Consider the following 17,534-nt stretch of genomic DNA (forward strand, 5'->3'; position numbering starts at 1 on the left):
ACTTGTTTTAATATCAAAAAAATAACATTAAGTATTTTGCTTCCGCAATCTGGCAAGCATTAACCAAAAATTAGATGTCTCATCAAAACCAGACTTTTAACTATATAGTGGCAATGGAGAAAATATTTATTTGAATCTATTTAATTTTCAAAAAACTTTCATGTAGGATATGAGCTCCTTGAGAACAGGGATTGTTTCACTCTTTATATTTATATCTCTAGGGCCTAGCACAATGTCTAGAAACTAGTAGGTTGGGTTGTTGAACCGATTTATTGACAGGATCTTGGTTAATCATCATTCATTAAGAATGTGCAAGGCATTGTACTAAAAGTCAGGAATACAAAGAAAGGCAAAAAATCTGATCTTTAAGAAACTCACCATGAACCAGAGTGGGACAGCTCAGGTCCAGGGGTTCCCAGGTTCCTAGTACTCTGTTCTAAGATGCTAAAGAGGGCCCAAAAGAGCCAGGGCTCTGAAATTCAAGGAGAGGGCAGCACAGGAACCCAAATGACTTAATTTAGGAACAAAGCTGGAGAAGCGAGTTAAATGAAGAAGACATCAACAACTCTAAAGAATAACTATTGTAGATTCAAGGAAACTAAAAAACCTAATCTAGAAGAAAGGAATTCTAGGATGAAAAGAAGCAGAGATTCAATAGGGGAATAATATTTCCTATAAAAATATGCAGAAGAAATGAAGTGAAAGATGAAAATAAAAAATGAAGTAAAAGCTAGGGAGGAGAGAATTAGAAAGGGTATAAATAATTTTGAACAGAAAGTTGTATACCTTATTCAAGATGGATTATAAACTAAATAGAAATTAGTGATTTCTGCAAAAAAAACCAAAACAAGCTATCTTAGGAAATCAAAAAACTGAAGAAAAAAAAACCCCACCAGAAGAAGGTGTTGGTTTGTTGTTCAGTTGTTTTCAGTCATGTTCAACTCTTAATGAACCATTTGGAATTTTCTTGACAAAGATACTAGAGTAGTGCCATTTCTTTCTCCAGGTCATTTTATAGTTCAGGAAACTGAGGCAAACAGGACTAAGTGACTTGTCCAAGGTTACACAGCTATTATGTAGCTGAAATTGGATTCACTCAGGGAAATGACCAGCTCTATCCATTGTGCCATCTAGCTGCCCCTAAAAACGTTTAGGTATCTGCTATCAAAAACAGTTGACCTAGAAATCAAGTCAAGGAGCAAGAACTTTAGAATCACTGAACATAAAAAATGGAACAGCATATTTCAAGAAATTGTAAAAGTATCCAGATCTATTAGAGCCACATATGTAACACAGTCTTCCAAGTTTCCAGGTAATATACATTAACCGGATTTCTTTTAATGTATAAGTTTTGCATCATGAGATTTAATGAAGGCATAGAAGATTTTGGATTTATGACAAGTTTGAGATCTTTTACAATTAAATGCTGAGAGGTTGTGGAAGTCCCACCTCTTTTTTCTTGAACATCATTAGTTCCATAGATCTATCATTCCACTGAAAATATTTATCTAATTTGTTTTATTTTTTGTTTAAAATCTGTTAAAAGTGTTGCTGGCTATTTAGAGTTCTATTCCACTTTCAGACTTTATATTCTATTTTAATACTTAGTATAAACTTTCATCTTTTCCTGCACTCTTGATCTCCTTTGGGAAATTTTAAGGTATCCCATCAGAGCTAGAAAAATTCACCACAAAATAAACATAAAAAAATCAAGGACCTGAATATAATCTTAGAATAGTTAAGTATGACAGATCTCTGGTAATTCCTGAATGGAACAGAAGGGAGTTTATATCTATCTATCTATCTATCTGTCTGTCTGTCTGTCTGTCTATCTATCTATCTATCTATCTATCATCTACTATCTATCTATCTATCTATCTATTTATATCTTAGGTATGAATGGCACGTTTACAATCTTTGACCACATGAGGGCATAAAAATCTCACAAACAAATACACAAAAATAGTGATACTAAGCATATCTTTTACTGGCCACAATGCAATAAAAATTATATTTTTTAAAAGAGCTGTTGAATAAAGAATTAAAAATCACCTGGACAGTAAGTACCTCAATTCTAAAGACTTAGTGGGTCAAAGAATAAATCACAGAAATGACCTATAATTTCATTAATGATAATGATAAAAATGAAGCAACATACTAAAATATTTGGGATGCACGCAAAGCAATCCTTAGGAAAACATTCATATCTCTAAACACTTGTATAAATAAAAATAACAAAAATAAATCAAAGAACTAAGCATTCAAATAAACAAAAAGTAGAAGATCAATAAACTTTAAAATTCCAATTAAATAGCACAATAAAAATCTGGAAGATCATATAAAAGATTAATAAAATTGAAAGAAAAAACCTCATTAAAATTATAATTTGGGGGGGGAGGATAAGTTTTTAGCTAATCTAATTAAAAAAGAAGAGAAACCAAATTACTGGTATCAAAAAGAAAAGGTGAATTCTCAATCAATAAAGAAGAAATGAAACACTGTATGAAACAATTTGATCCTCACTATATGACAATAAAACTGACAACTTATATGGATGCATAAATATTTTATAAAAATATAAAATATCCAAAATAAGAGAATAAGAAATAGAGAATTTAAGTAACCCAATCACTTATAATCAGAGATATACATATTAAAGTAACTTTGAGATTCTACCTTATACCCAGAGCTGTGGAAAAATAGGCACATTGATGGTGAAGCTATGAATTAAATACAAACTAATTTGTAAAGCAATTTGGAACCATGTTCCCCAAATTATCAAAAGTGTGCAAACTCTTTGATCCAGTGGTACCACAACTAAGCCTGTACACCAGAAAGATATTATTTTTTAAAAGGAAAAGGTCTTATATATACATATTTGTAGCTTTTTGTAGTAGAGAGCTAGAAACTAAAAGACTGATCATTATTTGGAGAATGGCTGAGCAATTTATAGTATATAATTGTATGGAGTAATATTATTCTGTGAGAGATGAGAAGGAAAATGGTTTTATGGAAACCTGGGAGGCATTGTATAAACTTATACAGAATGAAGTAAAAAAAAAAAACCTCACTTAAGGCAATAACTTATAACATCTTCTGCTAGAAAAGTGATGCACTAATACACAGAATAAGACACATTTTGGACAGCTAACATGGAAGTTTGCTTTACTTGACCATGCTTATTTGTTAAAAGAGATTTGCTTTTTTTTAATATTCCCCATATTTTTGCAGACAGAAAGATTAGAGACCAAAAAAGCTTATCAGGTAATTTAAAAAATTAATTAAAAAAGAGACAGAACCATACAGGAACCCAAGCTTTTCCTGCTTTGCACAGCTTGATTTTTCTTTTTCTTTTCAATAGTATTCTGTTTTTCTAAATACATGTAAAGATAGTTTCCAACATTCATTTCTGCAAGACCTTGTCTTCCAGAGTTTTCTCTCTCCCTTTTCCACCTTCCTCAACCCCAAAGACAGTGAGCAATCCAATATAGGTTAAATATGTGCAATACAAGAAAAATCAGATCAAAAGGGAAAAAACCATGAGAAAGAAAAACAAACAAAAAAAAGGTGAAAATACTATGTTTTAATCCATATTCAATCTCCATTGTTCTCTCTCTGGATGCAGGTGGAATTTTCCATCTCAAGCCTATTGGAATTGCCTTGAATCACTGCATTGTTGAGAAGAGCCACGTCCATCACCGCTGACCATCACATAATCTTGTTGTTGCTGTGTACAATGTTCTTTTCTTGTTCTGCTCAGTTCACTTAGGATCGGTTCATGTAAGTCTTTCCAGGCTTTTTTTAAGTCTCTCACAGCTTTCTTACGTTGTCCCTATTATTTCTTTCTTCACAGCTAATGCTGTGGTTGAGTCTTTTGAAATTTGTTTTCTCCAAATTAAAAGTGTCTATCAGACAATTCTCCTATATCATAAACAATGGGAGGAAGAAGTCTCTTCTTTTTAAGTTTCTCTTCATTTCTATCTTAGCAATTGTTCCTATTAGTAAGAATCAGATCCAGAATATAATTTCCCTGTTGGTTTTTCTACTTTTTAAATGAAATTATCATTTAGAAAAATCGGGGAGTTATTAGCTACTTAGATTTTGACAGAGAGAGTTTCAGTGGAAGTCTGGATAACTGAAGCCTCCATCATTACTCATGCTTCTGCTAGGCTTGTGATCTATTTCCAGACCATTCATTCTTATTTCCTGCAATATGCCCACAGAGAACCATTACAGGGATCTTGAGTTACCACAGCATAAATATAATAAATAAGAGTTTCATGTACAAATCAACATTACTGGGTTTTCCCTTTGACTGTCCCTGACTTGTAAAGAGGTAAGTCTCTTGGTTATTGCTCAGTGCTGAATTGCAATCTTAAATGTGTCTGGAAGAGTTTATATTGTGTCAAATCGAACTTAGATACTTAATTACATTATCTGTGCAGGTTCATCTGTTCTCCCTGGCTCTTACTACATGAATCCTACCTTCTTTTTTCTTGTTTCTTTGTTGGTATGTCTTACATTGTTGTCTTGTACACATTATTTATTAAATGAATAAATGAAAAAGACAGTTATTAACAGTCTCAGTCAACAAGTACTTATTAAGTATCTTATTATGTGCTAGGCTATCTCAAACCACATAAGTGGTTTGGAACACAAAAATATTCCAAATCACTTGGAGAAATGCATATTAAATTAACTCTGAGGTTCCACCTCACACCCATCAGATTGGTATAGTTGACAGAAAAGCAAAATGCCAAATGTTGGAGGGGCTGGGAGGAAACTGGTGCATCAATACACTATTAGTCTGGGTATAATCTGGAAAGCAGGCTGGAATTATGATCCTAAAAAAACTAACCAATCAATTACCATTTATTGAGCACTTATGTGCCGGTCATTGTGGTAAGCACTGGGGATACAAAAGGAGGAAAAAGACAGTCTCTGCCCTCATAATCTAATGGGGGAGACAACATGCAAATGACTCTGGATGAAGCCACATACAGCATGAAGCATGTAATTCATATCAAGCATTGGTTGAACATGGAAGATATCAACACAACTCTAAAGACGGTTTGTTTTCAAAGAGCATTATATTCTAAGGAGGGTAGATAATACAGAGGGAATTGTGGCCGCCAAGGAAGAAAATTTTGGTTTGGAAGTTAGGAAAATGCTAAGAGTCAAAGGTAAGTATAATGAAGCACACTTTAAGATATAACAATTGTAGAATTGATTTGCTGATGGTTTTAGAAGTGGAAATTATAAGAGGGAGAAAGGAGCTTGGTCTCAGAATAATTGGGCAGGTGGGCAGTAACTAGGTGCTATTATCTCCATTTTGTAGATGAGGAAACTGAGGTAAAATGATGTGTAGGGTCACACTGCTAGTAAGTCATGACTGAGGTTGGATTTGAATTCAGGTCTTCCTGACTCCAGACTCAGTTCTTTTTCATTGAACTACCTTCTTGTCCTATAAAATGGGAATATCACTTTTCAGGGTTGTTGTGAGACTCAACTGAGATAATATTTGTAAAATAGTACAGTCCCCAGCACATAGTAGGTGCTGCATAAATGCTTATTCCTTTTCCTTTCCTTCTTGAATTGCTTAAAGTATCAGTCTGCATGTCTTAGTGTCTCACTCAGCGCAGGTCAGAAGTGAGACTTGAATCCAGGTTTTTTCTAGCTTGGAGATTAGTTCTCTATTAAGCCATGCTGACTGTTATGCTTATGTTTAGTATATTGTTTAACCTTTTTGTTGATGATTTAGTCATTATGATCAATTACAATATTGTTTTTTAATGTCATGATGCATTCAGGAGTAAATTTGCTTTGGCCAAATATAACAAACATTAATTAAACTAAATGACCCCTGAAATGGCCATTTTCATAAAAGTATTAAGTCCTTTCTTCCCCACTCCCACTCAAGTTTCACGCAACTTTCTTTTCTATGAGTCTATGGTTTCTTTCCTATATATTTCTATAAAGAAAATTAAGGGAATGGATTAGATGATGTACAAAATCTCTTCCAGCTTTAGAATTCTATTCTCATCGTAATTTAAGAAGTGAAGGTTTCCAAGGAAACCATAAAGCCAAGCTTGCTAAATCAGCCACCCCAGTTTTATATATAATTCTACATTATTAGTGTTTGGCCTGTGAATAAATGTGTTTCTGTGGAGTAAAATTTGTGGGCCTTGTGACCTCTTTTTTTCTCCCTTTGCAATTTCTAGGTTCCTAGCCACATTCCTGATAGTTGATATGGCCCAAATGTACCAGGGTGAATTGGATATTATTGTCTATATGTATAAAAAACAGTGATACCAAGTGTTTTCAAAATCTCTCATTTTATTACATTTTTCTTTTCTTTTGAGAAACAATGCAAGCCAGAGACATCACAGTTATTCTTGAAGTTGCTCTAAAATTTGAGCTGAAGGCTTTAAAAAATTCTTATCCCTAGAAAATAGGGAGATAAGGGAAATTTCAGAAGACCAAACAGCTTTAACTCTTATCCCTGAAAACAGTAATTAGCAATAGTTCATATACAGACATACTCTTTCTCAGAACAAGATAAAGATTTTATGAAACAGAAATTAAAAAATAACAGCCAGAAAGTCTTAAGTTGTCTGGCATCTTTGATAACTGAAGAATTCATGTTTTCTTGGCGACTACCCATTTAATTTCCTATTTTGTGCATGGGCCCCAATTCATTCCAACCTTACAGACTTGGCCTTTCCACATTCTCAGCTGACGTTTGAATGCTTCTGGTAAGCTGGCTAGTATAGTTCAATACTGACTGACAGTACCATATCATTCAGTCAAAAGATGTCTTTCGATAGTTAATAATAATAGCTGCCAATTATATACATCTCATCGATCCTCTTAACAGACTTGTGAGGTAGATAATAGAAATATTTCTCCCATTTTGTAAAAAAGGACACTGGTTAAGGGATTTGTCTATGGTCACCCAGCTAGTAGTAGACGTGGGTCTCTTGATTCCATGTCTAGTATTTTTTTCCCCTTCATCAGCTCTCCCCTACATCAGGACATTTAGAAAATGAAACAGACAGGTTCTTATTGACATACTGAGGGAGCGATAGAGTGAACCAATTTTTACAACAGATAGAAGCAAATCCAATTTTATTTTCGTGAACGTTTGCATTCCAAAAGTAACACAATTAGCCGGCTGCGGAAGGATTTTATCTTGCTTGCATAGGACTTTTGAAATACTGCTTTCAGTTTTTCCCGTAAGGATTCCAGAGAAGGAAGACAGCGACAGTCTGATATATTCAACATGATGTGAAAAAAGTCATTCCACATTTCAGAATTTGGAATCCTAAAAGTGTCACAGAATAAAAAAGAATGATAAGTGCTTTTAAAATGGTAACACCTTCAATGATCTCAAAGGGATTGGATTTAATTCAAATCCATAGTTCAGATCATAGCAAGTAAAAAGGATGAAAAATGTGACTATATTAACACAAAACGACTTTAAGGATTTATAGAAATTATTTGACTTCTGGATAATGATAGAAGGATTATGATGAGAATCAGACACCTTTTCATTTGGCCCATACAATCAGCTGCAGGATGACAGATTCAGATTGTGTTTATTTGAGATTTTGATGGCTAAAGTCCAAAATTTTGTACTTCTTATAGCTAGAATAATAAGTAATGGCAGACATCAAAGACCATCCAGACCCGCAGGGGTTTTTGTTTTTTGTTGTGGTTGTTGTCCTTCATTCTCAAAGAGGGCCAAAATGACATCACTATGTCAGGGTCAAGGTACAACATGTTCTCCTGTGACTGACCAGACTAGTACAAGCTGGGAAAGTTTTACCACAGGTTGGGCACAAATGGCTCATGTGACTATTTGGAGTGGAGATGTCTCTAAATTTGCACATATCACATTTTGCTTAATTAGCAGAATGGTGAAGGCATGGAACCCCTTCCTGAACTAGCAGAAATGCTAAATTTCATTCAAAGATTAGGAAAAATAAAGATGTCAATTTTTCCCACTCAAATTCACAGACCTCAGGAATCTGTCTGTAATCTATAGATCAAAGGTATTAGAGCAAAATAGAAAAAAAGCAGAGAATGTGATAAAAGTAGTTTCAGCTTGGCACAAGAGTTTTGTCAGCTATGATCTGACTTATTCAAGACTCAAATTAAGATTTTTGGGGGTGTATCCTGGCTAACCAATTGGTCAAACTAAAAATATTTAGTTCTAACTCATATGACACTAACAAAGTGCTACAATTCAAGAAAGTGACTAGAGAAAAAATATTTGCTGTGTTAAATTATTTGGTACAGTGAATTAGCTAAAATCATTCATCAAAATATTTTTATGCGCTGCCTTCTAGGACTCTATAATAATTGCTACATGGAACATATTATTATAATGAGATTTAAAAATCGATATGCATGTTTTTGGTACATGTTTTTATATATATATACAGATATAGATACAAATTTTTTTTTTTGGGGGGGTGGGTGGAACATGAAGACTGCTTCTTTTGTCTTTTTTGCCTTGATCCCACTATTTATGTGCATTCCTCTCTCCTTATGTAGTCTGATGGCCTCTAAATCCCAGGGCTTACCATACTGGTGCCAGACAGTGTGGACACCCACTTCAGCCCTGCTGTAGCTCAGACCTGTCCACTAACCTCTGCCTCCTCAGAAACAGTGACTACAGGCATTTACGACTAATATACTTTTGAAAGCAAAGAAATTTATGGTTAATATTTTTAAAATCTTATTTGTACACTTTAGTTATTAGGCTTTGCTCACTAGATCAAGATACATAAAATGCATTTAAGTTTTCATTAGAAATACAAAAATCCTTGAGCTCACCAATTAATGACTATTTACTTCCAAAACCTTCCTAAAAGTGATTATTCATCATTATAAGTGGTTCCTCATTCATTCAAAAATACTTACATAAGAAAATTCTTTGTAGACACAAGAGAAATAAATTAACTTTGTACAGAAGAATAGGGAAAACTAGAGAATATAAATAAAAATGTAATGCAGCACATAAATAATTATGAATGGAAAACAAATGAAAATGGAATGGTAAACTAAGCAGACTAAGTTATGGTATGGAGAATGAAATGGGAGAGAAGGTAAAACTGGGGAGATCGTTCAGCTTCAGTGATTATAGATTCATAGGATGGTACACAATAAATTTGGGGAAGCTAAATCTTGCCTAAGAAAGATTTTTGTAAATAAATAGTGAGACATGGTTTCTGTACTTTGAGATTTAAAGTATAAAAAAGGATCAAGTATAAAACTATTGCATTTAGAAAAAAAAAGCACCACTCTTTGTAAAAGGTTCTATGGGCATCCTTTGTCTCTCTTTACAAATGCAGGCATACCAACATCAACAGCTACAACAAAAATGTTAGTATACTGTATATGTAGCGAATAGGCGTATCATGTATGGTATTAGTATATTGCAATTGAAGCCTTGCAAAATGTTTATGTTTAGTCCTGAAATGCAAGTGCTATAACTCTCACTTTACATATAAAGAAACAGGATTAGAGAAGAGAAATTATTTGATTCACAGTCACTGCTTGTGTCTGAGGCAGGATTAGAATCCAGGTCTTTCTGACCCCAAGTTTAGAGTTTTGTTCACTAGACCACACTGCTTTTCAGAATGTAAATACTTACTGTTTAACAAAATACTTTAAGTTCTTTAATAGCATCATTTGTGTTATATGTGACTACTCAAAAATCAGTTCATTAGAATTTCTGACTCTTGGGGTAACTACTTTAATAATGACTCAAATTTCCCCAAACAAAGAATTCACTTCTACCTCCTAACATTCACTAGCTGTGCAGCCTAGGCTAAATTATTCAAAGCCTCTATGACTCAGTTTCCTCATCTCTAAAATGGAATGATGGATCTGATAGCTTATAAGGTCCACTCCTACTCTAAAATCTATGCTCCTGTTATCCTTTTTCTTGAAATTAAGCTAACATTTATAATCTGTAGAAAATTATATTACAGAGAGCATCCAGAGTAGGAACACACTGACCTGTGCCTTAGGCACCCCTTCATCACCCCATTTTGGGGTCAGTTTCTAGGTCTTTCCTTAAAAGGCAAAAAAATTATATATTTCCTTCAATGCACTGGCTTCTTATGAATGGACTTGTAGATCATTTCATTCCAGATGGATCCATTTCTGTCTACTTGTCTTTTCACACTAAGATACATATTTTATAACCATAAAGTTCACCTTTTGAAAATTCCTTCAGGTTTCCAGAATCCCTGGTCATTTTTCACCTTCATATATGTGCCAAACAGCATGCAGTATGCTGTTGCAGCAATCCCAAAGTAATCAGTCTACAAATAAAACACATATAAAACATCATTTATAATTTACATGGTTACTAAAAAATCAATTCATTAGAATTTCTGCCTCCTGGGGAAACTACTTCAATACTGACCCAAACTTCCCCAAATCAACAGCTTGCGAAATATTGAACCAAAATTCTCAGAACAAATAATTCCATACCTGATAGTTCCAAGGTTTTTGGCATAGCATTTCAACACACTGAAAACCAGAGGTTTCACACCTTGCTGTAAATGCAGTTCCTTTTGGGAAAAGGGTCATATCTATACTTTGACCCAAGTCAATTAAAGCCAATCCATGAGATAAATCATCGATTCCATTGTCCTGTTCCAGGAACCTGAATTTGAGTTAAAAAAAAAAAAAAAAAAAAAAAAAAAAAAAAATATATATATATATATATATATATATATATATATATTGGTTGCCATGGAAATAAAGAGCTGATAAACAAAGAGTAAGAGAATTCCTGACAAGAAGGAATGAGACTTGCCTTTCTCCAATTATAAAATTGTCAGGTTTAATATCCCCATGAATGATCTCACAGCCATGAAGTTGTTCTATCATGTGAAGAATTTTTATTGTAAAATAGATAACTAGTGCTTGTGGCATCACTTTTTCAGGAGTGTTTTTGTAAAGGTTAATAGCATTCTGTAAACAGAAATGACATTCTTTATTAGCAGCAACATGATTACAACAAAGATTTAAAATTAGCTATCAATGCCCCTAAATCCCTCTCCATTTCCAAAAACCTAGCCTCCAAAACTGAACAGAACTCAATCAGCCACAAAAATCCACACTGCAAACAGAATTACTTATCTAATGGAATTGCAAGATAGAATGTACTTACTAATAATGTTCCATAACTGTATAGATCACCAACCAACACACTGCCATTATGGAAGAAATGAGCAGCATCAAACTGGATGAATAGATGGCGCATACTGGGTTTGAGTCTCTCCCTCAGTTTGGTTCCTATATAGAATTCCCAGGGGTTTGCAGGCTTCTGGATCTGTAAATTAAGTATGTGGGAACATTTATTGAAAAATCCATTGGCTACTCTGGAAAATATCAGAAAAATAACCTATCATAAGGAAGTTAACCAATTTCAATAAGATGAAAGACAACCCTAACCATGAGAACTCATCATTTCCTTGGGACTCAGATGAAGTATGGCTGTGGCAGGGGATACTGTGTGTGCTGTACGAGTGGAGGAGAACTATACACAATTGTGCTTAATAATTCCCCTCTGGGATGATAATAGATCCATTTTTTTTCTTTTGGTGGAGATGGGAGAGAAGTTCCAACATTCCAATTTCATCAGGGGAGCAAGTTTGGGGAAGCCTTGCCCCAAACTTTACTGAGAAATAGAAGCCATTCATGCTGAGCTTCTTCTCCCCTTCTCTATAACTCAGCCCTTGCTAAAGAGACGACGCTTCTCAAGGCCATCCTCTCTACATATACTGTTAATCCATCTCCTTTGGGTTCTCTAGTAGATCCACTCTTGTCATCTTTCCTAATCCCTTTTCTGTCTGCTGGATTCTTCCATGTTGCCTGCAAATATATCTAAAACTCATTCATCTTTCACAAAAACCTGGTATGCCCTGAACTGATAGTGCACTACCATTTCAAAGCCCAACTCTCAGAAAAATCCATCTATACCCATCACCCCCACTTCTTTTCTCACTCATATCTCAAACCTTTGTAAACTGGCTTTTGATCTCACCATTCAATGGAAACTGCTTTCTCTGGAATCAGCAACATTTCCTAACTGCTAAATCCGATAGCTTTTTCTCAGTCCTCATTGTTCCTGCCACAGACACTTAATGCTGCTGACTGCCCTCTTCTCCTGGATACTTTCTCCCATCTGGATTTTCTCTCTTTGGGTTCTCCTCATCCCTAACTACTTCTTCCCAAACCTCTTTGCTGGTTATCACTGGTATTTTATTCCCTAACTGTGAGTATACCTTCAGGCTCTGTCATGGTTCTCCTTTTCTTGATATTTTTTCAAGTGGTGCTTCCATGGATTTAATTAGCTCCATACACATGACTCTAAAATTTACATATCTAGCCTTAGTTTGTCTCATACTCTGACATGCATGTCCAACTGTCTACTGGACAGTCCAAACTGGATATCCTATAGAAGTTTTGGATTCAATATGTCCAAAATAAATTATCTTCCACTTTCCCTTCCCCCAACTCCTCCTTCTTCAAACTCCTCTATTTTTGTCAGAGGTACTACCATCCTTCTAGATAATCAAGTTCACAACTTCTAAGTTATCCTTGCATCCTCAGTCTCCTACATAGCCAATCAATTGCCAAAATCTTGTTTCTACTTCCACATCACTTCTAGCATCCATTCCATCTCTTTACTCACATTTAGTTGTTTTTTTCTGTCTTGTCCAACTCTGCATGACCCATTTTGGGTTTTCTTGACAAAGATACTGGAATGCGTTGCCATTTCCTTCTCCAGCTCATTTTTACAAATGAGAAAACTGAGGCAAATAGGGTTAAGTGACTTGTTTATAGTCACACAGCCAATAAAGTCTGAAGCTGGATTTGAACTCCAGAATTGACATTCTATTATATGCTGCATCACCTAGTTCAGGCTCTAATCCACTCTCACCTGCATTGTTCTTCCTGCCTCATTCTCTTCTTACTCTAATTCATTTTCCAAATATCAGCTAAAATGATTTTTTCTAAATCACAGTCTGAATATTACTTCTCTATTCAATAAATTTCAGTGGCTTCCTATTGGCTTTTAAAACCCTTCATAACTTGACTATACCTACTTTTTCAGCCATATTATCAATACAATAGTATTATTACTACAGATAAAATATATTACATAACAGATAATATCTCATATTTGTGAGGTATAGCCAATCAGAGTCTATTGTTCTTACTTACAAATAATGTTCTCATCTTGGCATCTTTACAATGACCAACACCCATGCCTGAAATACATTCTTTCCTTAATTCCATCCCTTCTTTAAGATTTGGCTCAAGTGCCACCTTCTGCAGGAAAACTTTTCTGATCCTTCATTTGCTAGAATGCCTCCCTCCACCTCATTGCTTTGAATTTATTCTTCAATGGAATATAAATTCCTTGAGTAGTGAGCACAATATCCAGGCCATAGGTACTTACTCAATAAGTGTTTACAGATTGACTAAAACTTTTTTTCCTCAAGTATATTGATAATTGTTCCACAATCAAGAGTTTAAAGATATGCCTGCAGCAGTGAGAAGACAAGTGCCTCATCCAGAGTTGGGTGGCTGATATGAGACTAAGAAAGACTGAACTGAGTTCCTCCTGACCACAAGGTCAGTGTAACATCCACGTCACATGGCCAAATAATTATAGAAAATTAGATACGAATTATGAAACTACATCAAGAACTGCTCGGAAAGCAAAAGTGACAAAAATATTCTGAAACTGACCTCTCCATTATTCAAGTAACTCGTCTCCAAAACTTACCTTTAACATTACTTTCTGCTTGTTTTTGGTGTCATTCATATTCCATTGAGTAGCTTCATAAACATGGGCAAAAGCTCCCTCTCCAAGAAAGGAATCAACATAGGTCAACCATGGACCTTTGGAAGAGGGATAAGTTGAAATGAGAAAAAGAGTTTGTAATACATATAAAGTTCTACAAAAGTACTGCCACCTTAGCAAAGCATTTTTACAATCTTGGATGAAGTTTATTTAAACAGGTCATCACAGCAGCACTATTCACCAAGTGGTCTAGAAACTGTTAAAGACTAAGTTTCATAAATGCTCCTTTAAGAAGAATGAGTATTTTATTATTAGCTGATTTATTTAAATATAAGCAAGGTTTTTTTTATTATTATTTTTACTAATGAAAAAGCCTTCTTTTATAATAAGGTGCAATAAGTATCTATGGGCTATGATGCAATAAGATTTATTATGTAAATGAATAAAATTGCAGAGGAAGTCAAGGAACATAACTAAGGCTAGACTGACTAGGACTTCAAATATATTTCTTGTTTTAAACACTCCACTATACCATGAAATCAACAATTTGGTAATATTCCATGGTATTACAAAGGTAAAAGGAGAATATGCTATATGCATTTATCAATGCCAGAAATATATCCTACAAGACTCTCTAGTATACTTTTTTTGAAAAAAGGAAAAAGAATACTAACAGGATAATAACAGTAAATGATTAGGGAATGCCTAAAAGGCTGTGGTCCACTGCAAGAATATAAAATGACAATTTGTCGACAATGCATAATAAACAGGGAAAGGTCTATACTAAATAATGTATGAGTACCTCTGCTAACACAGATACCAACATGCCCTTTCAACCTTTATAGACTGTCCACATACTTGTACAAAGCTTTTCAAGAGGATCTACTCTCTATGCTAGAAATTTTCCCCTTGGGTCTTTCATAACACTCTGGGTGTTGGAGTTTTCTCCCTTGCTCTTACATGGTCAACCCAATTATCCTCATAGAACTGAAATTCAATGAGCACATAACAATTCTTACCCAACTGGATTTCAGATTTTAGCTTGATGTTTGGAAGTTTATAATCCCATTCAAAAGCATTGGGATAAGAACTTATTGGTGTAGATAGTCTTGATAAAAATTTCTGAATCAAGTCATTATCCCATGGGTTCTCAACAATCAAATCTTGAAAGAAAAAGGAAAAAAAAATTTTTATAAAGATAAACATATCGGAAACTAAACAAAGCATAATCCATTCCCATCATAACATACAACTTGGTACAGCAAAACCTTGATCAGAGGATTGTGGCTTTAGAGCCAAAAGAGACCTAGTGGTCATTTAGACCAACTCCTGTATTTTACAGATGAGAAAAATGAGTATTAGAAAGGTTAATAGTCTGCTTGAAGTCACAAACACAGGCTTTGGACTTCAACTTGGATTCTTTCTCCTCTATCATGCTACCTTTCTCAATTATCTATTATTATCAGGGAATGAGTCTATGAGTAAGAAAGTCTCCTAAATAATTTATGCTTAACCCTTTAAACATTTAGCCAACTGACCAAACCATAATATACTGCAGTCTTGTGTTATTTTTGTTATAGCTCCTATCTCAATAAATTCTGATTTCAAAGATACCCTTAAAGAAATAAAAAGAAAAAAAAAAATCCCTAAACATCTGGGCTTAATGTTGTTTGAGTAGTTAAAGTTTTGCTTTTCAAAAACCAAGGCTTATTGAGGGCCTATCTAGGATTGGTCCTATTTTGCCCTAATTAAAAAGCCTACAATACAAGCCAATTAGAGATCTTCTCCTCTCCCCACTCCTGTCAGACAGGATTATACTCTGGAAGCTCAAATTTTATTCTTTTGTTAGCAGCAAAAACAGCTGGGAAAGAGGACAAGAGCTGTCAAAAGCACAGAGTTGGCAGAAGACCCAGAAAATGCCTTTTTATACATCATTTAAATGATCATACTTATCAAGAGACTATTGTAGTTTGAAGTTTCTTCAGAGAATAAAGCTTTTTAAATATCCAGGCTCATTCTAAGAAGCATAAATATCAAGAAAAGATTTATAGTCCTATAGAAATGACAGATAATCACACTTACTAGATGTATAATACTATTTTAGGTGCTCAGGAGATTTAAAGATTAACTAAGGTATGGTCCTTTTCTCCACCAAGCTCAGTCTTTAATGGGTAAGATATGCGGCTAGAATATAAAGTGATACACAGGCATAGAAGAACTTAGGAGAAGTACAAACCAGGAGGTAGGATAAGTCATGATATGAATATATACTCAATAAGGGCAATTAGTGGAATCAGCAGAAAGAACATTAGACTTGGTTGTTAGGAGAGTCTCAAATTATTGTCTTGGCTCTCTTGCAATTTAGTGATGATTAACCTTGGATAATTAAATTATGATGTTTCTGGACCTCAGTTTTCCCGTATGTAAAATAAGAGGTAAAATATGGTCTCTTAAGGTTCTTTGCAGCACCAATATTTTATGACTGCATTTCTGTGTCCATCAGAGATCTGTTTATGTCACAGTGGGAATTTTCTTTAAGATCTGACTGTGTCACTCCCCCACTTTGCAAGAAATTTCAGAGGCTTCCAAACTCTTTTGGGGAGCTTTCAAATTGTCCCCATCTTCACTGGCTAGTACTTGTCCTCTGACACTCTAAGCTTCTGCCCAATAGGCCTTCCCTATCTACCTCACACAGGGAACTTGGCTACCATTTCTGGGCCTTTCCACTGGCCATCCCTCAGATCTTAATGTACTTTTTTACATCACTGTTGATTCAAAAACTCCCTCTTTCTTTAAAAACACCAGTCAAAATTACTTTTAATAGTCATCTTTTTTTGATACCTCGGGTTGATTGTGGCTAAGATCCCTAACTACTTTGTATTTATTTTCTTCATATTTATTCTGTACATACATGAAGCTTTAAAAGCTGAAAACATGCACTAAAACTTTTGGGACACCCTTTATATTCATTTCTTCCCTTTGAGAAGATAAGTTTCTTGAGAGGTGGGATGGTTTCATTCTTTAGATTTATCCCTGGAAACTGGAATAGAGACTAGTATATAGTAGGTACTTAATAAAGTCTTGTGGATGGATACTAACTTAGGATGCATTCTTGGATTCCTTTTAAAATTTATTCCTACTAACATTATTAAAATATTGTTGATCTTGAGTCATTTCAGTCGTATCTGACTCCTTATGGCCCTACTTGGTTTTTTTTGGCAACGGTACCAGAATGGGTTTGCCATTCCCTTCTCCAGCTAATTTTACAGATGAGGAAACTGAGGCAAACAAGGGTAAGTGACTTGCTCAGGGTCACACAGCTATCGAATGTCTCAGGATGGATTTGAACCCAGGAAGATGAGACTTCCTGTTTCCAAGCCCAGCGCTTTAGTTATTGTGACACCTAGGTGTCCTACATAAAATATACCATCCGTTTAAATATCACAAATGCTATTTGTTATTATGATTAAAGCAGTCATGATCTCCTTCTAAATTTACTTTTTACTTACATTAAAAGATATGAATAGAGCAGATATGCTTATAGGCATCACACATGTGCTTTTTGTAAATTCACAAATAGTATATTTAATGATATTAGTAGTAAAAAGTTCTACAAGTAAATTCTAACTAATAAAACCTAACTAATAGAACAATCTCTTCCTGAAATAATATTGCCATAAAAATTGTTATTGAT

The 17,534-nt window shown here is 34.6% G+C and overlaps 1 protein-coding gene across 1 annotated transcript in view; it reads right to left on the bottom strand.

Moving 5' to 3' along the window:
* Positions 1-7,115: 7,115 nt before the first annotated feature.
* BUB1 (BUB1 mitotic checkpoint serine/threonine kinase) overlaps positions 7,116-17,534 on the bottom strand; it is a 49,043-nt gene continuing 38,624 nt past the window's right edge. The window contains exons 19-25 of the mRNA XM_012540093.3: positions 14,860-15,003; positions 13,823-13,938; positions 11,195-11,356; positions 10,838-10,995; positions 10,510-10,684; positions 10,231-10,337; positions 7,116-7,324 (exon numbers count right to left, since the gene is read on the bottom strand). Of these exons, the coding sequence (XP_012395547.1) occupies positions 7,129-7,324; positions 10,231-10,337; positions 10,510-10,684; positions 10,838-10,995; positions 11,195-11,356; positions 13,823-13,938; positions 14,860-15,003 (1,058 nt within the window). The 3' untranslated portion in view covers positions 7,116-7,128. The remainder of the gene's footprint in view (positions 7,325-10,230; positions 10,338-10,509; positions 10,685-10,837; positions 10,996-11,194; positions 11,357-13,822; positions 13,939-14,859; positions 15,004-17,534) is intronic.

Source organism: Sarcophilus harrisii, chromosome 2 (assembly GCF_902635505.1).
Source record: "Sarcophilus harrisii chromosome 2, mSarHar1.11, whole genome shotgun sequence".
NCBI lineage: Eukaryota > Metazoa > Chordata > Mammalia > Dasyuromorphia > Dasyuridae > Sarcophilus > Sarcophilus harrisii.